Below are 26,800 nucleotides of genomic sequence, written 5' to 3' on the forward strand. Positions count from 1 at the left end.
GAGATGTTTGGAGAGATGTTCTGATTGATGGCTGCCCGTTATTTATTCAAACAAACAAATCAAACATTATCTATTAACATAGTAAATCATGTGGGATATTATCTCGTAAAAATTAGCTATTGTATTCCCTACTTTATGACCATGTTTATGCTTGTAACAAAGCAAGTGCAATGCTAGCATTTATTTCGAGAGATCTAGAATATGAAAGCAAGGATGTACTGCTGAGGCTTGATGAGAAAAACTATACACACTAGACAAATTTGACAAGAAAATACAATTAGAACAAAGCAAAATCCACTTGAATGCAAAGTGGTCACAGTGTTGTTAAACTGTAGTGATTAGGTTTTGCTGGTTGGTTCAAGGGAAGTATTTTTTCTTGAACCTGGTGGTGTGGGCTTCAAGCTTCAGGACCTTCTGCTCTCTGGTAGTTCCTTGAAGATGGCATGGCCCGGATGGTGATATTAGATGTTGCCCTCTTGAGGCAGCACCTCCTGAGATACTTTAATTTCATATCTTTGGATTTTCTGTTTCTGTTTAGTGATTACTGGAATACATGAGCGTACCTTTATAGCTGTCAAGCCAGATGGTGTTCATCGACGTTTAGTTGGAGAAATCATACGGAGGTTTGAGAAGAAAGGATTTAAACTGATTGGAATGAAAATGATGAAGGTATGATGCTTTATGCCTGTTTTTATTAGTACGAAGTATCATTGCACATAGAGATGGTAAATTATTGATACTTCAAAGGGATACAGGGATTACAATAGGTTGTAGTGTTTATCTTCATATACCATTTTATGGTTCCTTGAATTAAATGAAGAATAGTTTGGTTCCATCTGCAAAGGGTTAGACAAATATTTAATACATGTGCCTAACTTACCTTCAGAGACTCAAATAATTTGAATCTTTTATGTCTACATGAGAAAGGGCTAATTAGGAGGCTGCAGTAAGATGCATTGTCTGTGTTCTCAGGGACAGGCTTGTTGAGCTAGAGAGTGTCCAACCAGACTGGGTAGAACTGTTCTTATTTTTGAACTTTAAATGTTTCATTCTCATATGCAACACACAAAAAATGCTGGACGAACTCAGAAGGTTAGGCAGCATCTATGGAAATGAATAAACAGTTGGCCTTTCGGGCTGAGACCCTTTTCAGGACTGGAAAGGAAGAGGCTAGAATAAAAAGGTGGGGGGAGGGAAAGGAAGATAGCTAGAAGGTGATGGGTGAAGCCATGTAGCTAGGAAAGATAAAAGGCTAGTAGGAATCTGATATGGAAGGAGAGTGGTCCATAAGAGAAAGGGAAGGAGGAGTGGACCCAGGGGTGGGGCTGATAGGCAGGTGAGAAGAGATAAAAGGTCTTTGTGGGGAATAGAAGAAAGGAGAAGGAGGGAAAAAATGTTTACTGGAAGAAGAAAATCAATATTCATGCTGTCAGGTTGGAGGCTACCGAGACAGAATATAAGGTGTTGCTCCTCCATCCTGAGGGTGGACTTATCTTGGCACAAGAGGAGATGATGGCGGAAGGGGAATGGAATTGGAATAAAAATACTTGCCCACCAGGAAGTTCGGCTTTTGGTGGGTGGAGCAAAGGTGCTCAATGAAGCGGTTCCCCCAATTTACTATGGGTCTCACTAATGTAGCAGAGGCCACATCAGGAGTACTGGAGGCTATAGGCGACGCCAGCAGGTTTGCAGGTGAAGTCACAAACAAGGGAAAATCTGAAGATGGTGGAAACCAGAGCAACACACACAAAATGGTGGATGAACTCAGCAGGCCAGGCAGCATCTGTAGAAAATAGTACAGTCGAGGTTTCGGCCTGAAACATTGACTACTTTTTTCCATAGATGCTGCCTGGCCTGCTGAGTTCCTCCAGCATTTTGTGTGTGTTTGCAGGTGAAGTATTGCCTCATTTGGAAGGACTGTTTGGGGCCCTGAATGGAGGTGAGGGAGGAAGTGAATGGGCAGGTGTAGCACGTTGGCCACTTGCAAGGGTAAGTGCTGGGAAGGAGATTAGTGGGGAGGGACGAATGGACAAGGGAATTACAGAGGGAGTGATAGCTGTGGAGAGAAGGGGTTGGGAAAGATATGTTTGGTGGTAGGATCCCTTTAGAGATGGTGGAAGTTGCAGAGGATGATGTGTTGGATGCAGAGGCTTGTGGGGTGGTAGGTAATGACAAGAGGAACCCTATCAGTGTTTGGGAGCAGGAAGATGGGTTGAGAGTGGATGTTTGGGAAATGGAGGAGCTGCAAGTGCAGGCTGTACCAATGGTGGAGGAAGGGAATCCCCATTCATTGAAGGAGAACATCTCTGATGTTCTGGAAAGGAAAGCCACTTCATGGGAACAGATGCAGCAGAGACAAAGGAAGGGGAATAGAATTTTTAAAGGAGACAGGGTGGAAGGAGGTATAGTCAAGATAAGCATGAGAATCAGTAGGTTTATTCATTCCCATATGTTCTCTTGTAAGCCAAGTGCATTTGTGAGACATGGCCATACATTTAGGACACGTAATAGTGTGTAACAGCTTTTGCTAAGACCAGGAAGAAAAACATACAACTTGAAGAGACTCCAGTTGATAAACTTTTGACATAATGATAGTCTTGTAGATGTACAGCATAGAAACAGACATAGGACAACTAAGTTAAAGCCAACCTTTTTGCCCAACTGCGCTAATGCCATTTACCCACACTAGGTCTGTAACCTATTTTGCTTTGTCTCTGGTAAGTGTGTGTCAAAATCTCTTAAATGTAGTGATATGTATTTGACTTCTTCACATCATCTGGCATCATATTCCAGATACCAACAGCTTAAAAATAAGTCCCCTCAAATCACATTTTTAACTACTACTTCTCTCCTTAAACTTGTTTCCTCTTACATTGATTCCTTACAATGGGGAAAAAAAGATTCTGACTATCCACGCTCTCTGTCTCTTATAGTTTTGCTCATTCTGATGTGTCATTTAAGAATATCACGCATTTCAAATATTTTAAGGTAAACTTTATTTCATACTGGTACATTATTTCAAGGTAAACTTAATACTACAGTGTTTTCTAGAGCGAAATTCTACAATTTATTGTGTACTTTTTTTAAAATTTAGGCCTCTGAAGGGTTATTGAAAGAGCACTACATCGAACTTAAGCAGAAGCCATTCTATGATAGATTGGTAAAATTCATGAGTTCTGGACCTGTGGTGGCCATGGTATGTTAAACCAGCTACATATATAGCACGAACCATTAATCTATTTTATAAAATGTCTTTCTCCTTCTTGTATTACCCTATCTATAACATTGTAAGGTAATACAAGCAATTGGCTGTCTTTTCTCTGGTTGCTGTTTTTGTCTCTGAGTTCTTAGGAAGTCCACAATAATCAGTATTGTTAACCTTGGTTTAAATGTCCAGAGGATAGAATAGATGGTATTTTATCACCTCCAATTGATAATCTGGCTAGCAAATTCTTGAAACCAGGTTCTATTACTTAATTACACTGCATTTTTTGTGTGGTGATAATAGCCTCATGCACATAAAATAGTAGCTTAAGAATATCACACATTTTAAATATTTTAAAGTAAACTCCATTTCATACTGATATAGTTCAAGGTAAACTTAATACTGCAATGTTTTATAGAGTGAAATGCTATAATTGCGTTTTTTAAAAAAAGACTATAATTTCATCAATATGCATTGTTAAAGTGGTATTTGCATACTTTCAGAATAAGAATACCCTTTGAATCAGTAGACAAGTATTTTGTTTTGACCATGTGCTAAAACTTACACTCAGACCCTGCATTGTGCTGGTTCGTTGCAACGTGGTCACTAAGTTCTTCATTGAAATTTTTTAAATGACCAAAAATTCATTCTAAACAACATTTCAAACTTCTCAAGAGCAACCTCCATTACAGTAAACATTCAATTAGCCAATGAGAGCACTTTACATACGTGCTGAGCCAGAAGGCAGTGCTAAAGGTGGCTTTAATTTAAAGCCTATGATTGTATATATCACTCAGTGAAAAACATTTTAAAGTCAAGTCTACCAGTAATTTGGAAATCAAACAAGAAAGCTTGGGTGACAATTGATGCTTTCCAAAATTGGTTTGTTTCATATTTTTGTCCAGCAGTGAAGCGGTATTGTGAGGAACATGACCCTGAACCTAAAGCATTCTTGGTGCTTGATAATGCCCCAGGCCACCCTGAGAATTTTAACACGTTTTGGACATGCATTCTTGTAGAAGTGGTTTACCTTCCACCCAACACCACTTCATTACTCCAACCAATAGATCAAGGAGTAATGTTGCATCTTCATCACACATTCAAGAAACTTGTAGAGGAAACAAAAGGTCAAGACAAACTATCCATTAGGCAATTTTGGAAAAACCACAGCATCATGAAAGCTGTAGACAATATCAGAGCAGCCTAAGAAGAAGTAACTTCAAACTGTATGAACTGAATGTGGAAGAAGCCATGGCCAGAAGCGTGCAACGACATCCTAGGATTTCAGGCAGAACCAGTCATCCAAAACATAGTTGAACTGGCCAGTGAAGCAGAATTAGAGGATGTTAATGATGGCGATGTTAAAGAGTTACTGCATTCTCATGGTGAAAGCCTTAATAAAGAAGAGCTTCAAATATAGGCAGAGAAACGTATCCTGGGTGAATCTAAGGACACGGATGGAGAAGAGGAAACACCAATGATTTCTCAGCACTAGCATCACCATGTGATCACATAAGTCATGGACCAGTTCATCGATAATGACCCCGACTGGGAGCGAATCAATAAGGCAAAGCGAGGTGTTCTCGAAATGATTTCCTGCTGCTGAGAACTGCTTCATGAGAGGAAACTTAAGAAAAGGCAGTCAAATCTCGATGCCTACTTAAAGAAGCAGCCAAATTTAGGAGGACTCACAGCCTGGTCCCTCCTCTAGTATGGAACCACTACACACTTCCCTCTGCTGCTGCTGCAGTGGTGTTGCTGCTTCACTGATGTACAGGTTCAGCCTATTTGCATGTTTGTTACCCCACAAATTACTTAGTATACAGAAAACTATATATCTCAGGTTTGATTTTTAATCAGATACACATGTCCTTTTACGTAATGTTATAATGACCCCGCGTAGCGCTGATTTACGTAGCGCTTCACCTCCGAGGAATGCATCCTCAGCGTTAAGCGGGGTCTGAGTGTATAAACCCAAATTTCAAATACATTAAATAAATAATTGATGAGTGCTGTTGAGTTACCTAATCGGCACATTTGGATTGTGACTTATATTTTAAAAGGACTAATTACTCAAGTCAACATGTTTGAACTGGAAGAAAGAATATCAACCAAAATTCTTGACCCAATCCAATAGTTCAAACATGTAAAGTATATTGGTGAGAGAATAGGTGAAGAGAAGATTTTCTGCGTATGATATCTTCGATAAGTCAACAGTTTAATGATATTCACTATCTAGATTCACTATTAAACAATGGATTATTCAAATCTTGAGTATCTGTTAAGGGATTAAAAAGCAAAGATTGTGAAGAAATTGTGGATGCAGTAGCAGCTGCTCATTGTGGTTTGACCTCTATTTGTACACAATGACTTTAATAATTTTGTTATTTCGGAACCAATCATCTGTATTGAACCCAAATAAAGTCACAGGGTGTAATACTTTGTGCCATAGTTATGTTCATCTACAAACCTGAATACCTCTTTGGAATCCATTTTCAAAAAAATAAGTGCACCAGTCATCATAAACATCTCCAGGAATTGCAGAATTACTAAAACTAGGGCAAAATTCTGTAAATGTTTGAAATTTGTATTAACAGTATGTTAGAAATTGTCAGCATTTATGGAGAGAAGTGTTAGTGTTTCCAATCTTCTCAAAGCCTGTTTCTTTGTGAAGTATTAACAGTATTTTGCTTTTATTCCTCTGAATCACCACAATGAAAGAACATCTGGGTATGGCTACTTTTTGATTAAAATGTCATTTTCTTTATTCTACAAAGCTGGCAAGTAACATCAAAGAAGATACTAGAAGTTTTTTTTTAAAGTATATAAAGGGTAAAAGATACTTGAGGGTAGATATAGGACCAATAGAAAATGACGCTGAAGATATTGTAATGAGAGACGCAGAGATGGCAGAGGAACTGAATGCGTTTTTGCATCAGTCTTCACAGTGGAAGACATCTACAGTATACCGGACATTCAAGAGTGTCAGGGAAGTGAAGTATGTGCAGTGAAAATTACGACTGAGAAGGTGCTCAGGAAGCTTAGTGGATAAATCTCCTGGACATGATAAATAGTGGATAAATCTCCTGGACATGATGGAATGTACACTCGGGTTCTGAAGGAAGTAGCTGGAGAGATTGCAGATGCATTAACAATGATCTTTCAAGAATCGATAGATTTCTGGTATCATACCCAATGACAGGAAAATTGCAAATGTTACTCCACTATTTAAGACGGGTGGGAGGCAGCAGAAAGGAAACTATAGACCTGTTAGCCTGACATCAGTGATTGGGAAATTGTTGGAATCGATTGTTAGGGATGAGATTACGGAGCACCTAGAGGCACATGACAAGATAGGCCAAAGCCAGCGTGGTTCCTTGAAAGGAAAATCCTGCCTGACTAACCTACTGCAATTTTTTGAGGACATTTCAACCAGGGTAGACAAAGGAGATACAGTGGATGTGGTGTACTTGGATTTTCAGAAGGCCTTTGACAAGGTGCCACACATGAGGCTGCTTAGCAAGATAAGAGCCCATGGAATTACAAGGAAATTACTAGCATGGGTGGAGCATTGGTTGATTGGCAGAAAGCAGAGAGTGGGGATAAGGGTATCCTATTCTGGCTGGCTGCTGGTTACCACTGGAGTTCCACAGGGGTCAATGTTGGGACTGCTGCTTTTTATGATGTACATCAATGACTTGGACTACGGTATTAATGGATTTGTGGCTAAGTAGGTAGAGAACCAGATAGCGTTGAGGAAACAAAGCCTGCAGAGACTTAGATAGTTTAGGGGAATGTGCAAAGAAGTGGCAAATGAAATACAATGTTGGAAAGTGTATGGTCATGCACGTTGGTGGAAGAAATAAATGGGCAGACTATTATTTAAATGGGGAGAGAATTTAAAATTGAGGTGCAAAGGGACTTGGGAACTCTTATGCAGGATACCCTAAAGGTTAACCTACAGGTTGAGTTGGTGGTGAAGAAGGTGAATGCGATGTTGGCATTCATTTCTAGAGATATAGAATATAAGAGCAGGGATATGATGTTGAGGCTCTATAAGGCACTTGTGAGACCACACTTGGCAAATTGTGTGCAGTTTTTGGCTCCTTATTTTAGAAGGGATAGAAACATAGAAAATAGGTGCAGGAGTAAGCCATTTGGCCCTTTGAGCCTGCACTGCCATTCAGTATGATCGTGGCTGATCATCCAACTCAGAACCCTGTACCTGCTTTCTCTCCATACCCCCTGATCCCTTTAGCCACAAGGGCCATATCTAACTTCCTCTTAAATATAGCCAATGAACTGGCCTCAAATGTTTCCTGTAGCAGAGAATTCCACAGATTCACCACTCTGTGTGAAGAAGTTTTTCCTCATCTCGGTCCTAAAAGGCTTCCCCTGTATCCTTAAACTGTGACACCTTGTTCTGGACTTCCCCAACATCGGGAACAATCTTCCTGCATCTAGCCTGTCCAATCCCTTTAGAATTTTATACGTTTCAATAAGATCCCCCCTCAATCTTCTAAATTCCAGCGAGTATAAGCCTAGTCGATCCAGTCTTTCTTCATGTGAAAGTCCTGCCATCCTAGGAATCAATCTGGTGAACCTTCTTTGTACTCCCTCTATGGCAAGAATGTCTTTCCTCAGATTAGGGGACCAAATCTGCACACAATACTCCAGGTGTGGTCTCACCAAGCCTTGTACAACTGCAGTAGAACCTCCCTGCTCCTGTACTCGAATCTTCTTGCTATGAATGCCAACATACCATTCGCCTTTCTCACCGCCTGCTGTACCTGCATGCCCACCTTCAATGACTGGTGTACAATGACAGCCAGGTCTCATTGCACCTCTCCTTTTCCTAATCGGCCACCATTCAGATAATAATCTGTTTTCCTGTTCTTGCCACCAAAGTGGATAACCTCACATTTATCCACATTAAATTGCATCTGCCATGAATTTGCCCACTCACCTAACCTATCCAAGTCACCCTGCATCCTCTTAGCATCCTCCTCACAGCTAACACTGCCGCCCAGCTTCGTGTCATCTGCAAACTTGGAGATGCTGCATTTAATTCCCTTGTCTAAATCATTAATATATATTGTAAACAACTGGGGTCCCAGCACTGAGCCTTGTGGTACCCCACTAGTCACTGCCTGCCAATCTGAAAAGGTCCTGTTTATTCCCACTCTTTGCTTCCTGTCTGCCAACCAATTCTCTATCCACATCAATACCATACCCCCAGTACCGTGTGCTTTAAGTTTGCACACTAATCTCCTGACATAGGAGAGGGTTCAGAGAAGATTCACGAGAATGATTCCAGGAATAAAAGGGTTACCATATGAGGAACATCTGGCAGCTCTTGGGCTGTATTCCTTGGAGTTCAGGAGAATGGGGGGAAGGGGGTATCTCATAGGAACATTCCGAATGTTAAAAGGCCTGAACGGATTAGATATGGCAAAGTTATTTCTCATGGCAGGGGAGGCTAGGACAAGAAGATTCCAGGATTGAAGGATGTCCATTTAGAACAGAGCTGTGGAGAAATTACTTTAGTCAGAGGGTGGTAAGTCTGTGGAATTTGTTGCCATGAGCGGTTGTGCCGGCCAAGTCATTGGTTGCATTTAAGGCAGAGACAGATAGGTTCTTGATTAGCCAGGACATCAAAGGGTATGAGGAGAAGGGATGACTGGAAGAATTGGATCAGCCATGATTGAATGACGCAGCAGACTCGATGGGCCAAATGGCCCACTTCTGCTCCTATACATATGGTCTTATGGTATTGATACCAAACATTATATCCTTGTCATTTCAGGTATGGCAAGGACTGGATATTGTTAAAACCACTCGGGCTATGTTAGGAGAAACTAATCCTGCAGATTCTGCACCAGGTACCATTAGAGGGGACTTCTGTGTTGAAGTAAGCAGGTGGGTACTCATATGTTTGGCTTTAAAGATTGACTTTAGTCTAAAACAGGTAATTCTTTGTTAAATAGTATTATCTTTGTGAGTTGCTCTTTAAAAGTAAGTTAGCAATTATTTAATAAGAAACATATTGTATGATGCAATGGGAGCAGTTTCTGCAACAAATTTGATTGGAGTACTGCACAGACGCAGAAGTATTCCCATGCAAGTCCTTTTAAAAACCCAGTCTCCATAAAAGAGGGGTACAGTCTAGCGGAGTGGTTTGAGTCAGATTGGTAAGGCTTTGGCTCAACAGGCGGAGGCAAGTTAAGTTCATTCCTTACTTCTTATTTAACTCTTGAGACAATAGGGAGTATGTCTACATGGCCAATGTTCTGTTCTGGGTGTCAGATCTGGGATTTCTGGGAGACTGCCAGCCTCTCCGATGGGCACATTTGCACCAGGTGCATCGACATACAGCTCTTTAGAGACTGTTAAGGAACTCGAGCTACAGCTCAATAACCTTTGTCTTGTTAGGGAAAGTGAAGAGGTGATAGACAGGAGCTACAGGGAGGTAGTCACCCCAAGACTACAGGAGACAGATAAATGGGTGACTGTCAGGAGAGGGAAGGGAGAGCGTCAGATATAGAGAGTACCTCTGTGGCCATCCCCTTCATCAATAAGTACTCCATTTTGAGTACTGTTCATGGGGGGGTGAAGGGAACCTACCTGGGGAAAGCAACAGCAGCTGGACCTCTGACACAGAGTCTGGCCCTGTGGCTCAGAATGGTAGGGAACCGAAGAGGATAGCAGCAATAATAGGGGACTCTATAGTTAGGGGGACAGATAAGAGATTTTGTGGACATAAAAAAGAAACACGGATGGTAGCTTGCCTCCCAGGTGCCAGGGTCCGTAATGTTTCTGAACGTGTCCACAATATCCTGAAAAGGAAGGGTGAGCAGTAAGAAGTCATAGTACATATTGGTACCAATAACATAGGTAGAAAAAGGGAGGAGGTCCTGAAAACAGAGTACAGAGAGTTAGGAAGGAAGCTGAGAAGCAAGACCTCAAGGGTAGTAATCTCAAGATTGATGCCTCTGCCACTCGAGGTGAGGATAGGAATAGAATGAGGTGGCAGATAAATGTGTGGCTGAAAAATTGGAGCGGGGGGCAGGGATTCAGATTTCTGGATAATTGGGACCTCTTCTGGGGCAGATGTGACCTGTACAAAAGGAACGGGTTGCACTTAAATCCAAGGAGGACCAATATCCTGCAGGCAGGTTTACTAGAGCTTTTGGGAGTGGTTTAAAAACTAATAAGACGAGGGGGGGATGGGAACCAGTATGATAAAGCTGAGGATGAAACAGCAGGTTTACAAGTTGATGATGGGTGTACTCTGAATGTAAAGAAGGACAAGCCAATGAATGGGTACAAATGCTGACGGAGCAAAGAGTTAAATTGTACCACAGAGGCAAAATGCAAAAGAGTGAAGAATGTAGGACTGAAGGTAATGCATTTAAATGTGCATAGCATTTGGAATAAGGTGGATGAACCTTATTAGAGATCGGCCAGTATGACATTTGTGAGCATACTGAGTCATGGCTGAAAGGCCATAGTTGGGAGCTTCACATCAAAGGATATACTTTGTATCAAAAGGTCAGGCAGGAAGGCATAGGCGGTCAGATCAATTGGCTCTGTTGGTAAAAGATGGAATTACATCTTTAGAAAGAGGTGACAGTAGGCTCAGAGAATGTTGAATCTTTGTGGATGAGTTAAGAAACTGCAAGGGTAGGAAAATCATATTGGGAGTCATATATAGGCCTCCAAATAGTAGCTGAGATGTGGGGTTGAGATTGCAAAGAGAGCTGGAAAAGGCATGTAATAAGGGTAATGTCACAATTGTAATGGGGACTTCAATATCATATAATAACCCAGATCTTATTAGGGAGCTTAACATAAAGGAACCCTTAGGAGGCAGTGATCATAATATGATTGAATTCATACTGCAGTTTGAGAGGGAGAGGTACAAGTCAGATATATCAGTTTTGGCAATGGAATAAACGGAATTAGGCATTAGAGAGGAGCTTGCTTAGGTGGTTTGGAGGAGGATACTGGTGGGGATGACAGCAGAGGTGGCTGAAGGTTCTGGGAATAGTTCACAAGGTGCAGGGTAGATATGTCCCACAGAAGAAGTAGTTCTCAAATAGCAGGGGTGGGCAACCATAGCTGACAATTTAAGAACTGCCTAGAAGCTAAGGAAAGGGCATATAAGTAAATGGGAAGTTGGATGATTGGGAAGCTTTTAAAATTCAAAGAAAAGTAACTAAAAAAGCTATAAGAAGGGAAAAGATGAAATATGAAGGCAGACTAGCCAGTATTATTTATAAAGGAAAATACCAAAAGCTTTTTCAGTTATATAAAGAGTAAAAGGGAGGTGAGAGTTGATATTGGACCACTGGAAAGTGATGCTGGTGAGTTAGTAATGGGGGACAAGGAAATGGCAGATGAACTTAATGGGTACTTTGCATCAGTCTTCACTGTGGAAGACACTAGAAGTGTGCCAGAGGTCCATGAGTGTCAGGGAGTGGGAGTGAGTGCCATTCCTATTACAAAGGAAAAAAGTGCTGGGCAAACTCAAAGGTCTTAAGGTGGATAAGTCACCTGGACCAGATGGACTACACCCCAGAGTCCTAAGAGAGGTTGCTGAAGAGAAAAAGGATGCACTTGGTAAAAGGAACAATAGTGAACACTTATCTACAGTGGCATGCAAAGGTTTGGGCACCCCTGGTCAAAATTTCTGTTACTGTGAATAGCTAAGCAAGTAAAAGATTACCTGATTTCCAAAAGGCATAAAGTTAAAGATGACATGTTTCTTTAATATCTTAAGCAAGATTACTTTTGTTATTTCCATCTTTTACTAAAAAAGGAAAAGGGCCAGAAGCAAAAGTTTGGGCACCCTGCATGGTCAGCACTTAGTAACACTCCCTTTGGCAAGTTTCACAGCTTGTAAACGCTTTCTGTAGCCAGCTAAGAGTCTTTCAATTTTTGTTTAGGGGATTTTCACCCATTCTTCCTTGCAAAAGTTGTGTGAGATTCTTGGGGTGTCTTGTATGCACTGCTCTTTTGAGGTCTATCCACTGATCTTTGATGATGTTTAGGTCGGGGGACTGTGCGGGCCATGGCAAAACCTTCAGCTTGCGCCTCTTGAGGTAGTCCATTGTGGATTTTGAGGTGTGTTTAGGATCATTATCCTGTTGTAGAAGCCATCCTCTTTTCATCTTCAGCTTTTTTACAAACAGTGTGATGTTTACTTCCAGAATTTGCTGGTATTTAATTGAATTCATTCTTCCCTCTACCAGTGAAATATTCCCCATACCACTGGCTGCAACACAAGCCCAAAGCATGATCGATCCACCCCCATGCTTAACAGTTGGAGAGGTGTTCTTTTTATGAAATTCTGCACCCTTTTTTCTCCAAACATACCTTTGCTCATTGCGGCCAAAAAGTTCTATTTTAACTTCATCAGTCCACAGGACTTGTTTCCAAAATGCGCCAGGCTTGTTTAGATGTTCCTTTGCAAACTTCTGACGCTGAATTTTGTGGTGAGGACGCAGGAAATGTTTTCTTCTGATGACTCTTCCGTGAAGGTCATATTTGTGCTGGTGTCGCTGCATTGTAGAAGAGTGTACCACCACTCCAGAGTCTGCTAAATCTTCCTGCAGGTCTTTTGCAGTCAAATGGGGGTTTTGATTTGCCTTTCTAGGAATCCTACAAGCAGTTCTCTTGGAAAGTTTTCTTGATCTTCCAGACCTCAACTTGACCACCACCATTCCTGTTAACTGCCATTTCTTAATTACATTTCAGGTAGCCATTTCCTCAGTTTGTAAACACTTTGCTATCTTCTTATAGCCTTCTCCTGCTTTGTGGGCATCATTTATTTTAATTTTCAGAGTGCTAGGCAGCTGCTTAGAGGAGCCCATGGCTGCTGATTCTTGGGACAAGGTTTGAGGAGTCAGGGTATTTATAAAGCTTTGAAATTTGCATCACCTGGCCTTTCCTAACAATGACTGTGAACAAGCCATAGCCCTAACAAGCTAATTAAGGTCTGAGACCTTGGTAAAAGTTATCTGAGAGCAGAGATCTCTTGGGGTGCCCAAACTTTTGCATGGTGCTTCTTTCCTTTTTTTTCCACTCTAAGATTGTACAAAACAAAAATAATACACTAAAATGTTGAAAAGAATGTTTCATCTTTATGACTTTTAGAGATCAGTTCATCTTCTGCTCACTTAACTATTCATAGTAACAGATTTATTTATTTTTTTGATTTTTTAAAATTAGTTTTTCTATACAATTTACACAGTAACAGAAATTTTGACCATGGGTGCCCAAACCTTTGCATGCCTCTGTAAATGGGGAGAAAATTCAAACATCAGAGGTGCAGAGGGACTTATGAGTCCTCGTGCAAGACTCTCAGAAGGTTAATTTACAGGTTGAGTCCGTGGTAAAGGCAGCAAATGGAATGTTGGGATTTATTTCAAGAGGAATAGAATATAAAATATTCAAACTAATATTGAATAGAACATTTAAACGAGAGGACATGATTTGAGAGTTAGGGGGCAAAAGTTTAAGGGAAACACGAGGGGGTATTTCTTTACTCAGAGAGTGATAGCTGTGTGGAATGAGCTTCCTGTAGAAGTAGTAGAGGCCAGTTCAGTTGTGTCATTTAAGGTAAAATTGGATAGGTATATGGACAGGAAAGGAGTGGAGGGTTATGGGCTGAGTGCGGGTAGGTGGGACTAGGTGAGATTAAGAGTTCGGCACAGACTAGGAGGGCCGGAATGGCCTGTTTCCGTGCTGTGATTGTTATATGGTTATAAAATCAAGGAGATAATGCTGAGGCTTTATAAGACACTAGTCAGGCTGCACTTAAGAGTAGCGTCAACAGTTTTGGGCCCCGTATCTCAGAAAGGATGTGTTGTCATTGGAGAGAGTCCAGAGGGGGTTCGCGAAGATAATTCTGGGAATGAAAGGGTCGATGTATGAGGAGCTTTTGGCAGCTTTTGGCCTGTACTCACTGGAATTTAGGAGAATGCAGGGGGATCTCATTGAAACCTAAGAATGTTGAAAGGACTAGATAAGGTGGATGTGGAGAGGATGTTTCCTATGGTAGGTTATCCAGAACTAGAGGGCACAGTCTCAAAATTGAGGGGTGACGTCTTAGAACAGAGGTAAGGAAGAATTTATTTTAGCCAGAGAGTTGTGAATCTGTGGAATGCTCTGCCACAGACTGTGGTGGAGGCCAAGTCCATGAGAATATTTAAAGCAGAGTTGATAGTTTCCTGATTGGTCAAGGCATCAAATGATATGGTGAGACAGGTGTATGAGATGAGTGGGATCCGAGATCAGCCAGGATGGATTGGCAGAGCAGGCTCATGAATGGCCTAATTCTCCTCCTGTGTCTTATTGTCTAAATTATTAATGCCCTATATCTCTCAGTTATGCTGTCTGTGTACTTCACTTCTGTCCATTAAATCTATTCTTAGCTGGAGAATAGGATAAAACTAATTGGCAGAAACAAGCAAAGTGCCTTTTTGTTCACCGGGTGTGCTCTGTCCCTTAATTGCTTTTTCAGCCATTACGCCATCAACCAGGTTCAATGTCTGCTAAAACTGTGAAAGCAATTGTGAATACCAAATGCCTGTATAATTATCCAAACATTCAAAAATGATGAAAAAATTATACTGACAATTTCTAATTATTATAAATATTTTTAAAAAGTTTAATACTAAAAATTCAATTAAATATGTAATTCAACTAAATTCTGTGTAAATTGTACCTGCTGTTCATCTTGATTGAAAACTGGTTTGCTGCATATGCCAGATTTAATCCGCTGCAAGTTCAGAGGCAAATTATCCAACACAGATGCTGAGGAATTCCCTCCAATGGAAACCATGAACAGTGCAACTGGGAAACTGTAGGTGATATGTTTTGAGGAAGTCTGAGGTTCTACGTTCACACAGGAAACTCTTAACCTCCCACACAGCAGTGACGGTAAATGGTAGTAGCAAAATTTCTCTTAAGGTTCTTGCCACATATCAGGAGCTGTGAAGCTATCCCTCAGATGTGCACAGAAGGGCCTTTTAAAGAATAAAAATTATTTTGGTATGTAGTAGAGTACAAAAATGTAATAATAATAATAAAAGCTGCAGCTTTTATGGGAAAAAAAGGCTCCATTAATTTCAAATGTCATGCTAGTTTGATAATCTTACAGTAGAAAACTTTCTCCAGCAGAGGTAAGGTGAAGTATTGGTGTACGAGTTCAAAGTCCATTTGATTAATATCCAACTTTCTAAATGTGGCTGAGAAAGTGTGTAATTGAATTTTTCAGAACAATTAAAGGGAAATAAGTTTTAAATGCAGAAGCAGGAAATTAAGGTTTGTTTTCTTAGATACAGATGTTTTCATAATGTCGCTATGATGTAATATTATAACTTGAATCTCAGGTATTTAATCCAACTTATTTATTTTGGTGTGATGCAGGAATGTAATCCATGGCAGTGATTCAGTGGAGAGTGCCGTCCGTGAAATCGCCCTCTGGTTCCACCCCGAGGAGCTGGTTTGCTGGAATGATTATGCTGATGACTGGATATATGAATAAACCAGTCCTTTTTTAAAAAAAAAGGATCGCTCAGGAACAAGCCCATCGGTACTGAAACTTTATTGTTATAGTATCCACATTGATTGCAACAGACCTATGCACCACTGAGTTTTTCATTCTTTCTATGCAAATTCTTCTGAATTTATTTTAAAATTGTTCCCTCATATGTTGGATCTAATTGAAACTTCGGAAGAAAAATATTAATCCTTTAGATGATTTTAGAATTGAAGTATTAAACTATCTTTCATTGATATGCATTTCTACTACTTTTTTAAACTTAGTTTCCAGCATTTCCATATTTTGTACCTGAAAATGTTGCTGTTGTGAATATGGACCGCAATACTGGGTGGTGCTTTTTCCTCTAGTGAGAAGCATCTAATATGACACAAACAAACATCAAAGCACAATCAGTTCTTTGTTGGGTGATGATCGACATCACAAGCTTTTTCATGATATAGGATGAAAAGGTAATCTGCATCTGGACTATTGCAATTGATCCAGTTATCAAACTTGTTGACAAGTCAGGGTCTAAAGATTCTCCATTCCTTTATTGCTACAATTTAGGGGACATAAATATTAGAGAAGTGGTTGGTAGTTTCTGAAAGACCTTTCTCTCATCTGTCAATAATTAGTGATAGATAAGAGTTAAACACTGTTACAGCTTCATGTGAGTGATACTTCAAAATCTTTTTAATGTAGCCTGTCTTCACATGTGCACCCAAACAATGCATGGATTGCTATGATGAATTTGACCATTGAGAACCAGAAGAAAAAGATACCACGGTATTTCTAAGAAAGGTGTTCCCAACTCAGAATCTATGGCATATAAAAGTTTGTGAACTCCTGTTCTGATCACCTTTGCAATACTGGCTTTAAAGAAGGAAATTGTTTAACAATCTGACAACGTTACTATCATGAGGATAAATTACACAGTGGATTTAGACCAGTTTCTTAAATGTATTATGCTAAATATATCACAGGAGGTTCATGGCCTCATAGTAAATAAAATATTATGTTCATTTAATAATTGTTAAAGATGAAACTAAAATGGTATGAATTAGAAGAACTCATGTGAAGCAACATTATAATAAAACGTTTGCTAAGTTCACCATTTCTTTTTTTTTGCCAAAAGTTTTTTTTTATGGTCTTGTATTTGAAGTTGAGCAGATTTGGTTGCATCACCTGTGCTGCTCTTATCATTTAAAAAATTCTTTATTCACTGTGATCATAAAAATGCAAACTATAGTTTTTAGGAACTTGTTCAGTGGTTATATAATTTTGCCTGCCATAGAACTAGGACTTTATACATGTGTTTTATTTTCTGTATGCTATACTGTAGTTAATTCAGCCAACCTGTTTCATCATGAATATAAACTAATGATTGTAAAGATAAAATGCCAGATGGCCATAATATTAAAAGATCAATAGATAGGACTCAACATTTGATATTTATTACTATTACTTGTCAATAAAATGATTAGTTTGTGTACACAAAATCTCTTCTGTGCATGTGTTCTCGGGGCATTAATTCTTGTAGCTCAAGTTAAAAATTCTATTGATACAAGTTCCAGAGAAGTAAGATAAAATATTGTTAATCTTAATCCATAATTTTATCATAGTTTACCACACTGCTGGAATACAAGTAATTAATAGTTTTTCTGCCAGTGGTAAGGATGCTTGCATTCTATGGTTGGACTGGTCAACATTGAATATAATAGATTGGCTGCTATAACATGCAGGCTGCTGAAATTTTCTGTAGGAATCATTTTTCCCTAGTCTTTGTCATAACTGTTTATGACAGTCAGGTAGACAATCTGCTGGACAGTGTTTTGCCACAGAAGAATGCTAAATATTTGTAGTGTACTTGGCTGCTGATCACAACTCCAGATTTTACTGTGGCACGCATCACAAATGTCAACTTTTTCAATGCTATGGGATTTTGTAATATGTTAAGGCAGTAATGTTATGCATGAATTAAAATATGAATTACCCTGGTGCTACAGGCCTTTGCTAATGTATCTGTGTTGTTTAAAGTTTCTTTTAAATAAATCAGTTTTGCAAGAGTCAGTGAATTGCAAATTACCAAATCTTACTAGTGATTCTCTCTATTTGAATGCTGGAAGACAAAAACAAAATGCTGGAACCACAGTAGATCAAGCAGCATCACTGGTGATAGAACATGAGTCATGTCAAGAACCTTTCACCAGAATTGAAAAATGAGAGAGCATGTTTCAAGTTGTGGAGAATGATGGGAAACACAGAAAACGTGTTCCCCTGTGAAAGGCTGTGGTCATGGTACCAATTACCTGAGTCACTAATTACAGGGATGTCCATCGTTACAAATCCAACTTCACAAAAATTCTCCCATACATTTTTCAAGCTAGTAATAATAAAATATTTTATTGTTAATATAAATGAGTAAACAGTATGTATCAATTTAATTATGGGTAGCATTAGCAATTATTAAATCAAATATAGCACGTGAATGTAAAGTGATGTACAAGTTATTGTAGAAAATTGATATATCTGGCTTATGGTGAAATAGGAATGGACAGTTATTAGGCATGTAAACCTCGAACTGTCTGTACTTAGTGCCAGAAACAAAGGTACATGTACATATGTGAAAAGAAAACAAAAGTGTAGGTACCCAAAACTCATGAAATTCACTATTGAGGACCCAAGGCTACAAAGTTATCTCAAATGCAAGTACAGATGGCCTCTGAAATGCTTCCATTTTGCTTGTGGAATTCAAGGGAGCTGACCAAATGTCTCACTGTGTTAGGCAATGTGGAAAGTAGTTCTTAATGTCTCTAGTGAGGTGTGAATAAAATAGCTTTATAATCCAGGTAACCTATGCTATGGCCATTTGATTGTATATTATAGAAAATAAAGGTTACAAGCAGATAAAGCCATTTTATTTAAAAAAGCACGTGCCCAGTTTTCACTCAAACATGCAATGATTAAAACGTGGAATAACATTTTACTCTTTAAGAGTCATGATCAAAGGTTAAAACTTAACTGAAAATACAGTGCTGAGTAACCCTATATAGACTGACATAATAATCAGAAAGGACTGGCAATTTCAAAAGCCTGCTCAAAAAGTAATAGATTGACCATGATAATTTCATCTTTCTCTTCACGGGCATAGTGTAATAATGAACAATTTGGAAACATGGGACATTATTCAATTCATTAATAAATACTGCAACAAGTAATTCATGATGTGAATGTTTATTACATATGGAACAGTTACATGTTAAATTACATTGCACAGGGAAATTAGCTCAGATTGTATCCTTACACTAGCCAACCCTCTCTGTACACCCAACCCGACCTTTTCATTATACACCAAGCAGCATTTTGTACAGGACTCTGCTGTGAAACAGCAGTGTTCAGACTACAGTGTCATTTTTCTCAAGACTGTAATACACAGGAGCTACTTTACATGATGAGAAGAACCTCAAATTGCTACTGGCAGAAGACATGGTCTGGATGTCCAGAGGAGCCATAATCTATAGACTTAGTAAAATGACCACCTAATCAAGATGAGAACCAGATATATTTTAAAATATAATGCACTCGTGGCCAGAAGAAAAAAAAATCATACTTGCTGATTTCCAAACCAGCATTAATCATCCCACCCTGCCAAGTGTTGGTAAATGCGAGTTCTTCTGAAGAACAGCAGACAGATTTTCTCCCATCTGTCAATGATTTTGCTTCTCTTCTTAGTTCCCATTGCCGTACTTGCCAGCTCATTCAAAATTTATTCATTTCTACTTACACCCTCATTAGAACAATTAAAATAACTTGTTACTGGTCAAAATAACCCCATTATTACACATTACACTGAGGTGTAGGATTGGAATACTCCCGTAATGTTATATGGACATACAAAGAATGAATAACAGTATGAAAGGGCTTTGATTTCACTAACATTTATAACATACTCCAGGATATTAAAACATAATTTCTTCATTCCACACTCAAATGTTTTCCTTTTTATGCCCAGGACAACTGTCTCCTAAATGCCGGCATTAATATATGGAGGTCATAGGAGGCCACTCAATTCTTATGTGCAATTATTAATATTTCCATGTGGCTTAGATGGAAACTGAAAACTTACTGTTCTTTGCACAGTAAATGTTCTGTCTTTCAATCTTGATCTATGTTACTCTCTACATTTGAACTACTTCTAGCCTTCACCCTTGAGGCGAAAACAATTCACAGTGCAACATCAATCTGTGCATTGGTTAGAAATGATCCTTTTCCTTACATCCAAAAAGAATACACCATCTAACTCAAAGGTTGTAAAACAAGTAAGGACCAAGAGATACCACTTAACCTCCAATGGTTCATTTTTGACAAGTTATTCACAATTTGAACTTTTAATCTCCTAAATCTTAATCAGAGGGAGTTGACCAGTACCTATAATGATGTTACTAGCAAGATCAAAGCTGGTTTTACATTGCTAAAACTACTGGGGTACACCTACACCACAAAAAATGACTACCCTGTCAATACCACAGGAAATGTTGAATAAGTTAGTATAAGCTACAGTATGTGCTGTGCTTTCACTCAAGGTCATTTCTGGGAGCAGCCAAAATACCTTCAAAGCATGCAGTGTGTCAATGTTTTAATACTGGAAGATTCACCATGGAGTTTTGTAAAATGGTGAAAATAAATGACAAATAGGTGGCTGATGAATACTGAGATATCTTTCTATGTCCCTTGGATCATTGAATGTTCTTCTAGTGGGCTCAAGTTTACGATGACCTCAAATCATTTGCAACAATCTAAAATCCAACTTACAACCATCCATTGAGCTGTCCAGGGAAGGCAGACTTCCAGAACGCTACCACCAGTATCCTTGATCTTGTCATTTTATCTTTGCTATGTTAAACCTGGAATAGTAATTCAATTTATCTTAACAGAAATATAGCTGCTTAGAAAAACAAGGGGAATTTCACTGATCAAAAGAGTTAGTTGAAAGAGGTAAGAATTTTTAAATTCCTGGCATCTCCAGAGTATGTTTTTCCATAACATTCATAAATAAGAATGTACCCAGTTAACATTCATTCCATAGTTCCCCATCACTTTGCAGATATTGTTGCATATTAAACCAGGAATTGGCTGGTTCTACCAAACCTTTACAATGCCAACTAGAACGCTGACAGCTACAACAAAATCCAGTGAAAATTCCCTCTACCGAGCATGTACAGAAACTGTTTTGGAAAGTGAATGCACTTTTCTCCCTAAAGTAATACTACTCTTTCTGGAATTGCCATTAATATTGAATGAATGGATAGGAAAAGAATTGGTAAGTTGAATGTTCATGAAATAAAAAGTTACACTTTCCTGTGTCATTATACATCAATTGCATCCTAGAACATAAGGAACTGAGCTACATCTATTCTCGGTCTCTGTTTGTGCACTTTATTGTACGTAGTTGTTGCACTGTTTTTGAAATTCCCTATCCATCATTCTAGCCCTTTTGCATCACCTGTCATTTGGATTCCGTCACAGAGGTAGGACCTCATGAGAACCTCAAACTAGTAATATTGCAGTTGTGATTTAAGTGTGAACATTATCAGTAATGATTTTTGATTAAGTATTTTGGGGAACAAATTGATACCAATGAAAGTAAATGCTACTTATAAACAAATCAACCTTTAAGTTATGCACAAATGAACAGACATGAAAGTTGCCCAATGACATTATTTCAATATCTGGCATGCAATATGGTAGCATTCTTGGTTTCATGTTTTAAAGACAGGCTAATTACAAAGGTAAGTGCTTGACACAGCAACAAATTTTGTCAAAGTGAATAAGAATTCAGTCTCCAAAAAGCCAGAGTTAGCCATTTTAAATTATTTTAACATTCCATTTTTAAGTTGAATCCAAAATGTTTTGGATTGTTGCAAATTTCAACAAATGAGCAGTTCCAAAGTGGAGATACCATGGAAATGCTACAGAAATTCTAGATTTTCAGTGGCTTTCTTTAGGGACAAGTACAATGCAGGGGATGTTTTATGTACATACAGATGATCTGCAGATATCTGGAAGTAGGATTTGTAGGAGGGTCATCCTATTCGGGAATATATGACACCTGCCAGACAATGATGTGACTTCGTTCTGCTTTGGAGAGAGCTGGTCTGATTCCATCAGGTAAACTTTCATCTGTCTCGTCATCTTCACCGTCACCTGCAAACAGAGTTGTTCAGTGAGTAAGCAAAAAGTTAACAGATAGAGACAGGTAATTTCAAGAAGTGACCGATTCTAATTCCAACCCACAAGTGTAGAAGTGGATGGAAATCAATATACTGCACCTTTCCCACTACCAGGCCTAAATCTGAATAGTTTTAAGACTGTAAGATATAGGAGCAGAAGTAGGCCATTCAGCCCATCGAGTCTGCTCTGCCATTCAGTCATGGGCTGAACCAATTCTTCCAGTCATCCCCACTCCCCTGCCTTCTCCCCATACCCTTTGATGCCCTGGCTAATCAAGAACCTATCTATCTCTGCCTTAAATGCACCCAATGACTTGGCCTCCACAGCCGCTCATGGCAACAAATTCCACAGATTTACCACCCTCTGACTAAAGTAATTTCTCTGCATCTCAGTTCTAAATGGACGTCTTTCAATCCTGAAAACCTTTTGTCCTAGACTCCCCTACCATGGGAAATAATTTTGCCATATTTAATCTGTTCAGGCCTTTTAACATTCAGAATGCTTCTATAAGATCCCCCCTCATTCTCCTGAACTCCAGGGAATACAGCCCAAGAGCTGACAGATGTTCCACATATGGTAACCCTTTTATTCCTGGAATCATTCTCGTGAATCTTCTCTGAACCCTCTCCAATGCCAGTATATTCCTTCTAAAATAAGGTGCCCAAAACTGCACACGATACTCTAAAGCTACGTCCACACTAGACTGGATAATTTTGAAAACACCGGTTTCCCATAAAAACGATAGGCATCCACACTATGTGTTTTTAAAAATATCTCTATCCAGATTGAAACGGAGATTTTGGCGCATGCTCCTACTGCGCATGTGCAGGGCACATCTGCCGAAAACAAAGGACATGTTTGGTGTTGAATCTCGCCATAAAAGTGCGCGTTTGTGTAGTTACAGACCAGAAAAACTTAAAACGACGGACAGCTGTTGGCTTTCACGCAGGAGAAATTAAAAGTAAAAGAAAAACAAATACTGGAGCGTACGGAGGCAACCGACAGGGAGTTCATGGACAGATTGACCTGGCTGACGACAAACATTGAAAAACTGACTAACTCTGTTGCATTAATAAAGCACCTTGTTAAATGTATAAAACATGTCTGCATCAGTGTTATCTTGTATTTCCATACAATGTTACATTAGGCTGTTACACATCTATTGTCAGAGAAGTACTTGCATAAATAGGTAAACCACCTTCATACGAACAAGGACAGAAAACACGGCAAACTGAGTATACTTATTTAATCAGTAAGTTATGGGTCAAAGTATTTGGTGAGTACATTTCTAACTCTTCTGGTGTCAGTTTCGTTGTCGTCTGTTCTGAAATTGTTAGGTTGCGTTCAAGAAAACAATGAAATAGCGCGCTGCCGTCTGACAGTGTTTTCAGAAGTCTCCAGTTACCCCGTCTACACTGATCCGACGTTTTCAAAAATACCCACCCTGGAAAGCATTTCTGGAAAGCTCCAGTTTTGGGGGACGAAAATGCCGTTTTAGTGTGGACGAAGGGTAAAAACAAACAGAAAAAGCTTCAGTTATGGATTTATCCAGTGTAGTGTGGATGTATCCTAAGTGTGGTCTCATAAGTGCCTTATAGAGCCTCAATATCATATTCCTGCTCTTATATTCTATACCTCTAGAAATGAATGACAACATTGCAATCACCTTCTGCACCACTGACTCAACCTGGAGGTTAACCTTTAGGGTATCCTGCACAATGACTCCCAAGTCCCTTTGCACCTCTGCATTTTGAATTCTCTCCCCATCTAAATAATATTCTGTCCATTTATTTCCTTCACCAAAGTGCATGACCACACACTTTCCAACATTGTATTTCATTTGCCACTTCTTTGCTCATTCCCCTAAACTATCTAAGTCTCTGCAGGTTCTCTGTTTCCTCAACGCTACCCGCTCCTCCACCTATCTTTGTATCATCGGCAAATTTAGCCACAAATCCATTAATACCATAGTCCAAGTGACCGATATCGTAAAAAGCAGCAGTCCCAATGCTGCCCCTGTGGAATTCCACTGGTAAACGGGCAACCAGCCAGAACAGGATCCCTTTATTCCCACTCTGTTTTTTGCCAATCAGCCAATGTTCCACCCATGGTAGTAACTTCTCTGTAATTCCACGGGCTTTTATCTTGCTAAGCAGCTTCATGTGCGGCGCCTTGTCAAAGGCCTTCTGAAAATCCAAGTACACCACATCCACTGCATCTCCTTTGTCTACCCTGCTTGTAATTTCCTCAAAGAATTGCAGTAGGTTAGTCAGGCAGGATTTTCCTTTCAGAAAACCATGCTGGCTACAGCCTGTCTTGTCATGTGCCTCCAAGTACTCCATAATCTCATCCCTAACAATCGATTCCAACAACTTCCCAACCACTGATGTCAGGCTAACTGGTCTATAGTTTCCTTTCTGCTGCCTCCCACCCTTAAGTAGCGATTTTGGTTGAATTCCTCAGACATAAAATTACAACATAAATCTACCCTGAATATTAGTTCAATTTAATTCATTGTCTCTTTTAAAAAATTACATTTTGATTTGACAAGAGAGGCTTAAATACGTTTACTATCTGTCCCGTGGGGATTGGGCATGGCTTATTCTGATTGCCAAAAGTCACTTCCGTTGTGAATGGTTAGTTTGGAAACTGCAGCCGCTTCTCCCATTGGACAGCTGCCTGGTGTCCAGTTTCAAATATATATATAGTAGAGTATATAGAGTATATGGGTATATAGAGCACGTGTGGGAGGTTCTGTCTCTCTCCCTTTGTTTAAGGCAAGTGGTGCACATAGCCATTAAGAAGGTATACGTACACAAAGCTGGAAGAACTCAGCAGGTCAGGCAGCATCCGTGAGAAAAGAGTAGCCAACATTTTGGTCCAAGACCTGATCAGCCCAAAACGCTGGCTACTCTTTTCTCACGGATGCTGCCTGACCTGCTGAGTTCTTCCAGCGTTGTGTACGTATTCTTTGATCCACAGCATCTGCAGTTGTATTTTTGCATTAAGAAGGTATGCACTGCATGCACTTTTAACTAAGTATGTTTGTTGAATATTCAGCTTTATAGTGTCTGGAACCTGGGGAACATGAATGTTTGGTCAAATTTTTACTGTCTGTAAATAAATAATTCATTTACCCATTCGCAGTCAGCATTTCCTGTCTCACTTGCCAGACCTGCGAACCCGATTCAACATTACACTATCTAATAAAGAGTTTTGTAAGTCAGCTGGTGTGCAATTAGTAATGGAAATTATTATATTAAATCACTTCAAATAACTGTCAACCCTATTCTGATATAAATAAATCGCACTTCATAATACAACAGTATCAAATATAGCAAGTTTTCTAAAAATAGTATTATGTTAACTGAATAAGGCTGCAAAGTACAAATTCCAGAGAGTAACACTATGGAACAAGCAATACTGAATATTTTCCTCTGCTTCAGTAGGAAACAACCGATAATGTGCTCCTCATGGGTCAGCACATTCCAGATCTCGGCACCTGCACATGGGAACACAAGGAACAACAAATTTGAAAGCCAGAACTTGGAGTATCTTGTCCTCCTGCTGGACTCAAATATCCCAGACAGAGAGACTGGATACTCTTCATAACCAGACCCTTCGCTTTACACCAGTATCTCCAGAAGAGCCCCACTCATTTGAATGGGGTGGCAGATCTAGATGGAGAAGTTACTAGTACTACTACTACGTCGACTCAGGCCTAGGGGGCTGGTGTCAGGCACGATGACAGACTCTCCACTCCTCTCTCTCCCTCATCAGTGTGTTCCGTTCATCTACATTAGCCGCACCACTATCTTCGAGGAGCGTGTTGACCATAGTCTTGGGAGGGCGCCCAGGGTTCATCCTCACATGTGATGACTGGGTTGGCAGGTAACTCAGGGTGGCGTAGACAGTTCCCCGTTAGTTGCAGTCTTCTCACCTTGATTTTAGTGGTGAGCATCGGTAGGTCGTCATAGAACTCGACGTTCGTCATGTGCTGTTGCCGACTCACGTCAAGAGCCATCCGGAGCATTCATATATAGCAACCATCCAGTGACTTTCTCATGGTCTTGGTGAGTGTCCGCATCTCGCATCCGTACGTGAGAATGGACTCTATGACTGCTATGAAGATCCTCTTTTTGAGCCCATTGGTCAGGTTTGACCTCCAGATTTCCTTCATGTCGTTCATAGCCCTCCACGCCAGCGCCTTCCATATCTTTATGTCCTTCTCCGAACTCATCATTCTTGACCCGAGGTACTTGAAATCTAAGACTTTCTTAATGGTATCATTCTTTACGGTCTTGAGAGTACCTTCGTCGCAGCTGAACGCCATGTACTCTGTCTTTTTAGCGTTTAGGTGAAGTCCAACTTTATTGCTCTCAATTTCCACTTTTCTCAGTAGCTGCTGTGCTTCCTTCATCTGGTCAGAGAGCAGGACTATGTCATCTGCAAAATCGAGATCTGTGAGCGTAACTGGTCTGACCCTTTTGGTTCGTCCTGGTTTTAAGGTAAAAACAAGCTTGTCATGATCTTTGATAGCTTGACGTAAGAGCGTAATCAAGGACGATTATAAAGATGTAGGGTGCCTGAGTGTCTCTTTGCAGCACACCAGCTAGGAGCTCGAACACTGCTGTTTCTCCGTCTGGTGATACAACTTTCACCATGGTCTTGGTATAGCTGGACTCCCTTGCTCTCAGTAGATAGTCTGGCACTCCGTAAGCTTTCAGGATCTTCAGCAACCTGTCTCGGGTCGAGTTGTCAGCGACTCAACAGGCACACACCCGGTGCACTTCGGTTAACCAGGGAGGAGGGTG

General features: G+C 39.9%; 2 protein-coding genes across 21 annotated transcripts in view; one reads left to right on the forward strand and one right to left on the reverse strand.

Moving 5' to 3' along the window:
* Nucleotides 1-17,825, forward strand: part of nme3 (NME/NM23 nucleoside diphosphate kinase 3) — an 18,838-nt gene extending 1,013 nt beyond the window's left edge. The window contains exons 2-6 of one of the 2 annotated variants that reach the window (XM_073060427.1): nucleotides 539-669; nucleotides 3,095-3,196; nucleotides 9,012-9,124; nucleotides 15,641-15,806; nucleotides 16,458-17,825. In XM_073060427.1, the coding sequence (XP_072916528.1) occupies nucleotides 539-669; nucleotides 3,095-3,196; nucleotides 9,012-9,124; nucleotides 15,641-15,758 (464 nt within the window). In that variant the 3' untranslated portion in view covers nucleotides 15,759-15,806; nucleotides 16,458-17,825. Of the gene's footprint in view, nucleotides 1-538; nucleotides 670-3,094; nucleotides 3,197-9,011; nucleotides 9,125-15,640 lie in introns of both variants that reach the window. The other variant, XM_073060426.1, reaches the window with a different exon arrangement.
* A 1,148-nt stretch (nucleotides 17,826-18,973) lies between these two features.
* mapk8ip3 (mitogen-activated protein kinase 8 interacting protein 3) overlaps nucleotides 18,974-26,800 on the reverse strand; it is a 198,221-nt gene continuing 190,394 nt past the window's right edge. For all 19 annotated transcript variants that reach the window (XM_073060424.1, XM_073060425.1, XM_073060422.1 and 16 more), the window contains one exon: nucleotides 18,974-21,959. In XM_073060424.1, coding sequence (XP_072916525.1) covers nucleotides 21,844-21,959 — 116 coding nt within the window. In that variant the 3' untranslated portion in view covers nucleotides 18,974-21,843. The remainder of the gene's footprint in view (nucleotides 21,960-26,800) is intronic.

The sequence above is a fragment of the Hemitrygon akajei genome, chromosome 11 (genome assembly GCF_048418815.1).
Source record: "Hemitrygon akajei chromosome 11, sHemAka1.3, whole genome shotgun sequence".
Taxonomy (NCBI): domain Eukaryota; kingdom Metazoa; phylum Chordata; class Chondrichthyes; order Myliobatiformes; family Dasyatidae; genus Hemitrygon; species Hemitrygon akajei.